This window comes from Solanum stenotomum, chromosome 7, assembly GCF_019186545.1.
Source record: "Solanum stenotomum isolate F172 chromosome 7, ASM1918654v1, whole genome shotgun sequence".
NCBI classification, from domain to species: domain Eukaryota; kingdom Viridiplantae; phylum Streptophyta; class Magnoliopsida; order Solanales; family Solanaceae; genus Solanum; species Solanum stenotomum.
Window position 1 is genome coordinate 45,509,361 of NC_064288.1, and position 9,519 is coordinate 45,518,879.

Here is a 9,519-nt window from a genome sequence, read left to right on the forward strand (position 1 = left end):
AATCGGGATTTTGAGAGTTATGTTAGATTCAAGGGATGACATTAGGCCTAGTTAAGGTCTTGGTTGATTTTTGATAGATCCCAAGTTGATTTTTGCCTTTTTAGGCGTGAGTTGGTTTCTCGTAGTTTTCATGGATGACAAGTTAAGAAGACCTCGAATTCGTGTTTTGACAAATCCATTGAGTCTGTAACGTCGAGTTTAATTGATTTTCATATGTAGTTTTGGTGTACATAGTTCTGAACGAATCCTGAGGGTCCTTTCGATGTTTTAAGAGTTGGTTGATTGTCTGAGTTGGTTGATTTTCTGGAGCCAGAATCTGGTGTCTCTCGTGATCGCGAAGAGGAGTTCACTTTTGTGAGGCTTGATTTTGTGAGATGTTGTTCGCTTTCACGAAGGGTCAACTTCCCTTAACCTTCACAATCGCGAAAGACCTATTTGTGATCGCAAAGGATCTATTTGCAATCGCGAAGGACCTGTTCACGATTGTGAGCTTCGCAAAAGCGAAGGCTCATTTGCTTTTGCGATGCCCAAGATTTTAGCGGGTTTCGCTTAAACCTAATAGGGTTTTGGCCTGCAAGTTTCTGGGTTTAAGCCCAATTTCACCAATTTTAAAATTGGGGAACCTTTGGTGGCTAATTTTTGAAGGTATTTTCATGCTAGATCAATTGGGTAAGTGCTCTTTTTCCTAAATCTTCATTTTCCTTTGATTAGTTATGAGTTTTAATACAAAAAAAATAAGGTTTTATTTGGTAAATGATGAGGTTTTTCAATAACCCAAGTTCTTAGCTAAAATGAAGTTTGTGAACTGATTTCAAGTCCTATTTCGAAATGATTTTCCCTGATAAGATCCTAAAGCCTTGAATAAAGTTTTCAAATATTAAATTTTGAATTCAAACCTTAACTTTATAATTCAGTTTTGTGTTGATTGGCCCACCTTTCAAGGGAATTGTTGTGGGTGTTGTTGTTTCCAGAAAGTGATTGTGAATACTTGCTTATTTATAGATTGTGTGGCTTCAGAAGGGGAATACTCAACTATTGGAGTGATTGTTGATTGATTTAAGACAGGTGGCTTCCTAAACCTTGTATTCTAGTTGAATTCATATTTTTCCTTTGTTGATTGCGTGTTGGGAGTAATGGGAATGAGGTGAAGCGCTTAAATAGTCCACTTCTTATATTTAAATAAATAAAAAAGGGTTGAAATGTAAAAGGCTATGTGATGAACATGATAATGTGAATTGCCTTATTGTGACCCTTGATGATTGATTGATGGAATTCTTGAAAGTATGATTACGGACTTTAATTGTATGATTTGTTGTCTCTTTCATGTGGTGTGATATTGCTTGTATGCATTGATTGTGAACACTGTGATGATACATGTGGAGTGTTATTATGCTGAGATCTTTGCTGGCGAGTGTTATTATGTTGAGGTCTTTGCGAGTGAGTGTTATTATGTTGAGGTCATTACCGGTAAGTGTTATTATGCCAAGGTCTTTACCGGTAAGTGTTATTATGCCGAGGTCTTTGCCAGTGAGTGTTATTATGCTGAGGTCTTTGTCAGCGGGTGTTATGATGTCGATGACTTTACCGGCGAGTGTTATGATGCCGATGTCTTTACCAACAAGTGTTATAATGTCGAGGTATTTGTTGGTGAGTGTTATCATGCTAAGGTATTTGCTGGCGAGTGTTATAGAGCAGATGGGAAATAGTTCCGGCTAGTGATTATAATTGTGACTTGATACACTTGATGCTTATGTGTGACTTACTTGTGTAATGTGATTGATATACTTGTTATGTGTGATTAAACTACTTCTCATTGATATTGAATTATTTGATTTGTTTGATTATTTAATTATGAAGATTGAACTGCGATTATTGGGCTTGTGAGCCGAGTATTGTAAAGTTGCTAGGTTGGGCTGATTTCTGTGTAGATTGTAGTTTGAGGAGTTTGATTGGAGTATAAGGGGTATTCGATTTCTAGCTAGTTCTTTTGTTTAGTAGGTTGCTTGTTGGGTACCTGTGTTGTTGGTACTCACTCTTGCTTCTACACTTGTGTAAGTTCCAGGCCCGGACCTGTGTAATCTCTTTCTTCCTTCTATTGATCTCGAGGCTCGTCAAGGACTTCAAGAGGTAGCTACTTGTCATTTGGGGGACCCTTATTTTCCTTTTTTACACTTTGTTCTAGTTAAGAAACAAAGATTGAGACTTGTATTTATTCTTAATTACGCACTTATGTATTTAGTGGCTTGTACACGTGACAACCAGATTTTGGGGGTTTTAATACAAGAATAAGGTTTCCGCTTTATCTTGTTTTTGTTTTTACGATTTTTCATTTTTCTTTCTTTTTCGTTTAGTTGAGGCTGACTTGTCTTGGAGGAAAAGACAAGTTCCATCACGTCGATTTTTGGGTCGTGACACTATCCCCTAGTCATAACACAATATTTAGAGTCATAAGTGATTGCAAGCTAATCCATGACATGGCATGACATTAAGATTAATTTTGTATAAAACTGAAAAACACTATGTAACATTTCGAAAATTTGCAAACTAAGTTGGACTCAAACATAAAACTAATAGGCTTATCTAAAGGTTGAAGTTAGGATTAGAGCCTTGAACGTACCTTCCCGTACCTTAAAAATTCATGTTTTAGTGTTGGGATATCAAAGCCTAAACCCCAATGACTAACCATGGGTCCTTGAGGAAAAGACCTAGAAGGCTGTCACGCAGTGACCCACGAATGGCACCCACGCTTCGTGGGTCAAGCCACATTCCGTGGTGGGCAGTTTGTAGGCATCCGTAGGTCAAGACCCCAAGTGGGGAACTACAGTCCACCACCTACGGACCTGCAGGACGGCTAGTAGGTCCACTCACGGTCCGTGAATGGTGGGCGTGAATGGGGCTTGCAATGTTGTCCAAGTTTCGGCCAATATAGGGGTCTTTAGGTAAATTCCTAATTAAGTTAGTTTAATGTAGGGTCGTTTTATATTGTTTTAATAGACTTATATAAGACTTTTTAAGTCATTAACTAACCTATACACTTCATAAAATCCTAACTTCCCAAATCAAAACAAATAGTCCCCAAAATCTTCTCTCTAGAACTCCAAGGAAGAAAAAGAAGCGGAAGATCAAGTTAGGACTTGAAGAAGGAGGCTTTTTGACATGAATTTGTTGGATTTCTTCACTTAAGGTATGGTAGTCCTTGATTCGTGGATAGATTTCTTCCATGGAGTCCTCAAACTCTCAATTCAAAAGTTAGAAAGTCTCTAAAACCTAGGGTTTTTACTCCAACTCATGGATTCTTTCTAAAACCGTTTTTATGATTTGATTATCTTATATTATGATTGAATTTCTGTTTAATGGTAGTTTTATGATAAAATCTCCCATGAATCCATGAATTACCCTAATCTCTCAAATTGGATCTTAAAGTGGGGTATTGATGTATATTAGTAGAATGTTATAAAACCATAAATATAGTGAATTGATTACTTGAATTATGTATTAATTGAGGAATTTCTATGATTTTGATGTTGAATTTTCTCCAAGAACCCATGAACCCCCATGTCCCCAATTTGTGACTTTGTGATGTTGTGTGAATGGTGGTGAGATGAACATTATGAGTTCTTATTGTATTAGTTAAGTTATTTGAATCATGTTGTCTTCCATGTTTAATGTAGTAACCCTAAATGTGATTGGTTGAATGTGATCCTTGATCCAAGAGGGGTAAAACATGAGACTTATGTCTAATTGTGGCTTCATGTGTATACTTTATAATCATGATTATAATCCAAATTGTTGTGTTGTTGAAAAGTCATTCTCACATACACACTTATACATGATTATTAACTATATTATTGTGTTGATTGAAAGTTTATTCTCATATATACATAATGATCATAATGTGAAAGTTCTTCTCACATATTGAAGATTCTAGGTTGAAAGTCAAGTTCTCACCTAATGGAATCTAACATGAAGACATGGACTGTGAAAGTTATTCTCATGCATGATCTAATGAGTTATCCTAATGAAACAAGTTAGGATTCAATAAATAGTTCATGGGAATTATGCTTAGCACCGAGTGGATATTGAAAATGAGATAGAGTCTCTCCCGTCAATTTAAAAGACGGGGTTTCTAATACTAATCTCATGAGATGGAATCTCCTCCGTTAAGTAAGGTTGGATTTCTAGAAGAAATCTCCTTATCCCATAAACTGCGCGCCCTCGTAGGTTATTTAGCTAGTGGATCCACCTAAAAGCTAATACATTTTAGTTCTACCTTAGGCAAGTAGGACACCCCTTTTCGGTGTGGGGCATACACCGGATTCCATGCAATCTCACATGGTCTATGTCGGTTAAAGCTAATTCCCACAAGGTCAAGTCTAGGATAAACTATGGTTACTCAAGAAATACTACTTAGTGTGGGTGGAGGTACGTGATTTCATCCATACATTGCACAAGTAGGCTTTGAGAGTAGTTGTGGTAGGTTCCTCTTTTGTCATGATGACTCATGTAATGAATGTGTTTCTGACTAAATGGAAATTGCATTTGATGTTAAGGCTACTTGTAATGTTGTATGCTAACTTGGATTGTTGCTATGAGTTGCTTCCCTTGTGGTGGTTGACTAAAAGTGAATGCTTCCTTGTCTATGAGAAATACCCTAAGGATGAGATTAAAAGATGGTAAACATGAATGAGGATCTAAAGTGATTTGTTTAGTATGAATGAGGATCTAAACATGCATTGCACAAGCTTGCCTTAAGGTGGCTCATGAAGTGTTTCTCTTATGTCATGCTAAAACTAGATTGTATTGACTATGTATATGTTCCTAATGATATTTTATACTCACTACTTGTGATTGTAATATACCATATGTTATAGTATATGTCTTATCACGATGTCTTTTATGCTTATGACTTGTGTTTTCACACTACTTTGAGAAAAGACATAAAGTCACCACTGAAGTTATCCCGAATTTTCAAAAAGACACCTTAACTTTGCGGGTATCCTATTACCCCATGAAACTATTTCAAACAATTATAAATACACCATTTTAACCCATTCTCAGAGCAGTTGTAATCTCACGTATTGGGGGCGCGTGAATGAAAAAATCACCCTCAAACCAATCTAAAAATGCCACGTAGCAAGATTGTAAGCCTCCATTTTCAAAAAAAGTTCAAGAAATAGAGGATTTCTTGGTCAATGCCTTTCATGGTGGTTGTCGAAGAACAATTTCATATTTACTTAAGAGTTTAAGAAGATTTTATACGATTCCTAAGTGAAAATTTTCACTGTTATGTAAACAGTGAAAAAGAAGGATTCCACAAAAATCTCATATCCAAAATCTTTCATTTTCCACCTCTGCAAAAACTCCATTTTAGTTCATTCCATCTTCATCTTCTGCAACAACAACAAAAAATAGAGCTACAACGGTACGACGCTAAAAGAACCCATCAATTGAAATTTTAAAATTATCTCAATGCCTTTGAATTCTTTCGTCAACAAAATGCAACAACCCATCAAGAACAATTTATATGTATTAAACCCAAATTAGTTAATGCACTCATTTACATTGAAGTTTTTGAGTTTGTACTCACAGCTTGTCTATGCTTTTTGAACTTGACCCAGAAGATTTTGAGGATCAAAATGTGAGTGAGTTAGGATTTTACCCAATTCGTTATTAAATCAGTAAGAAAAATAAAACTATATTATTTTATTTGAGGTGAAACACGCACACAAGCTATGAGATTACAAAAGCTGTAAAAAAGGTGTATTTATAGTTGTTGGAAATAGTTTCGTGGGATAATAGGACAACCGCAAAGTTAAGGTGTCTTTTTGAAAATACGGGACAACTTCAATGGTGACTTTATGTCTTTTCTCCACTACTTTCTAAATGATGGTTTAAATTAGCAAGTGCATGCATTCAACAAAAATGTCCCTTTTAGCATGTTTTCAAAGATTTTTATGCATGACTATCATACTTAGTGCATTTTTGTACTAATCCATATTTCTTCTACATTTTTTCACAAAGTGTAGGGTTTGGCGATATCGACTTCCATTTTCGTGGCTAGGATCATAGTAGATCAAGAAGAAGAAGTTGGTAAGTCCACATAGCATTCGAGGGCTTGACTATTATGTCCTTTGAGTCTTTCTTTTATGTTTTAGACTTTTGTATGGGCTACGTCCCAAAGATTTATTCAAGTGTTATAGATGGTTTGAGACAAAGTGTTGTAGACTACCACTTGTTTTTATAAAAGACTTCGATTGTATGGATAAAGTTTTAAATTTTTGGTCCATTTTCTATTATCTTATGTTATGAGGCTTGTATGAGGATTTTCAGAGTCTTGTACGCCGTGTCACATCTAGGGGTACTCCTAGGTCATAACACACTAAGCGGAATCTAAATCTTAATGATATAAGTAAATCCAAAACAAACTTAATAGCCATAACAGAAATCATCTGAACAACATCATAAACTTGGAAACTAATATTTTTCTGAACACGTCTACTAAGATGAATTGTTGGGACAAGTCCCTAGCTAACTCTAACTATCTGAAAACTGAATGACTGAAATAAAGAAATTAAACTAGGTCTTGTCCTCATAGATTGAAGAGTCACCAAACTCTGTTGCTGAGATGATACACAATTGTACTAACCATGAGCCTGATGTTGAGTGTTTAAACCTATATTATGAATAACATAAAGCAAAAAAAAGTACGCAGTCAGTACTTTGAATGTACTGAGCATGTGAGATATGCACTATAATCTATAGAGCTGAATATTATGAACCTGAGATGCTAAACTGAATATGAAATTGATATATATAGGTTGTTCCAATAACTAAGTAATAAACATGAAACTGGTCAATGATGTTCTAAATAAGCTAAATACGAGGTCATGCAATATCTGAGTTTGAACTCTGGAAGATACTATAACCGACATACTCCGTCTGAGCTAGACGGAATCCAACTTGTGTCCTAGTTAGGAGGGCGCTCTGTACCTTGTTAAGGATACAAACACTGACCGACATGGATCCACTGAACTAATGTCCAAAAGGACTTATGTGTCAAGCTTGGTCTGAAAGGTGAACCTTTAGAACCCATGATGACATGTAGTTTTGGGACATAGGGATTGCTACTAAAGGTTTCAGCCTAATTGATGGGTATGGGTGTTCACGGGTTGGTTTGGGTCGGTTAATTGTCAAAATCAAAATCAAACTAATTTAATTGGTTTTTAAATTATTAAAACTAAATCAAATAGAAATATATATTTATCGATTTGGTTGTTAGAGATTTTCGATTCGATTTGATTCGATTGTTCGGTAATTTACCATACATAAAAATATAAAATGCTCATCATTTCCCACATAAAAATACCTTGTCGCATGCCAGTGCTTTATGGACAGGCGTTCGAGGTTGTTCACATTAGACCATGTATGATCTTCTTCATTCTCACCAGGTTGCATATAACTATTCCCTAGAGGTTGATTTTACTAGGTACAGCATAGTGTGGTTCGCTCCTTCTACTAAATCCAGTTTTGCCCTATACAATATACATAAAGGGAACAAAATTTACCTATACAATATAATTTCTTAGTTATCTAAGGGAAATCAATTGGCTTTGCCAGTATTTGCAACTTACTTTACCTACACTAGAAGTTCATATTGCAACTATTTACTCTGATGTCACGAAACAAATGTTATTGGTTCCACGACCAAATAAAAATCTCTATATGTGAAAGAGATATGTTATTATAATCAAGCAAAGTTGCTTTCACTACGCCCTACTGTAGATACCATACATGTACAAATCTTCATTTCAATAATAAATAATTCCTCCTCCTTATTATAAACTAAATATCTACATATATATGTACAAAGCCCTTCCATTATATTATATAACCAAAGTATTCAAGTTGAAGTTTGAAGTTAAGAAGTTTTTCTTGGTTCTCTCCACTTCTCTCTCTCCATAGCCAAGAATAATCAAGATGGTGATGAGTAGAAGCAACATAGAGAAATCATTCAGAATCAAACATGAAGACGGCGACAACAACAACAACAACAAGTTCTTATCAAAGCTTCTTTCAAAAGAAAACTCCAAAGCTTGTGCTTCTATTCCTTCTTTTAGAGTTTACTATAATGATGTTCCAAGTTCTATTCCTTTCACTTGGGAATTACAACCTGGTACTCCTAAACATACATTTCCTCAAACATCTTTACCTCCTCTTACACCTCCTCCTTCTTACTACTCCAACACTAATACTAACAACAACAAAAAACCTACTAAAAATAACTCTAGATCCAAGATATTTCATGCTTTAATCATGAAGTTTAATCACAAAAAATCTCCGTTACCTTCATCTCCTTCATATTCATCTTCATCTACTTTATCATGGTCATCCTCTTCACAATATTCATCAATCTCTGCACCAACAACTCCTTTACAGCGGCGTCATTTTTGTAGCCAAGCGTCATCTTTTGATGATTATATAACGCCAGCATCGAAATTATGTCATGGTAATAACAAATCTAGTGGAAATTCTGTATTTATGCTGAAAAAGGCCTTGTTTTCCATTGTTGGTGGGCGTAGATCTAACTAATTATGGTTCAAATTATGTTATTTCTTTGTGTTTGAAAAAGTTGTGAGAATTGAAAAAAAAAAGTGTCTAGTCATATTACTAGACAATATGCCTAGTTGGTCATTAATTTCTGTGTTTGAATTATGTGTTGGACTTTTTGTGTCAACTTTGGCTGTTTGCACTCTGCAAACATTATCTCTAATGATGAATGTAATTAATTAACTTTATTACTATTTCTTCTTTTCACATTTTGTTTTTGCACGTCTATCAATTATTCGGTTTAGATTTTTGTTCACACTTCCTTTTTTACTTGTCCCTAATTACTTGTTCATTTTGATAAATCAAGAAAGGACAAATTCTTTTACCTATTAAACCTTCAATTAATTACTTTTGAAAAATGAAATCTTAAGTTTTTAATTCATCAAATTCATAATTAATATGGATAAAATGATAAACTCACTATGTCAATTATTGTTTTCTTAACAGGTGTGTCAATTCAAAAGTGGACAAGTAATTAGGGACAGAGGGAGTATTAATTAATTAGGGACATAGAGAGTATTAATTGATATTTACTTTTCGATTTTGAGAATTAATTAAAAAATAACTGATTAATGCTGAAGGTAAAAAATAATGAAAAAATTAATACGTTAAAAGTGAACTCCACTACTAGGGGCTCTTCTTATAAGCACAGTAAAACTTTTACTAGTTGCTTCCTGCTTTTTTGTCTTTTCCTTTTTCAGTTTCAACTTCCATCATCACAAAATGATATCTGCATAGTGTTACGTTCATTGTGTCATGATAGAAATTAGCTAGGTACACGACGATTTCCTACCAAAGTATGTTTGAATTGACTTAAAAAAAAAATATTTTTTTCGTTTTATTTTATGTGAGGTAGTTTAACTCGATACAAAGTTTAAGAAAGAAAGGAAGACTTTTAAAATTTGTGGTCCA

The 9,519-nt window shown here is 34.7% G+C and overlaps 1 protein-coding gene across 1 annotated transcript; it reads left to right on the forward strand.

The window, feature by feature from the left end:
- The first annotated feature begins 7,977 nt into the window (after positions 1 to 7,977).
- Positions 7,978 to 8,589, forward strand: LOC125869948 (uncharacterized). The gene has a single exon (XM_049550338.1). The coding sequence runs from the start codon at positions 7,978 to 7,980 to the stop codon at positions 8,587 to 8,589; it is 612 nt and encodes a 203-aa protein (XP_049406295.1).
- Positions 8,590 to 9,519: the final 930 nt, after the last annotated feature.

Coding starts and splice junctions, on each gene's coding strand:
- LOC125869948 (XM_049550338.1), top strand. CDS start 7,978: ATGGTGATGAGTAGAAGCAACATAGAGAAATCATTCAGAATCAAACAT.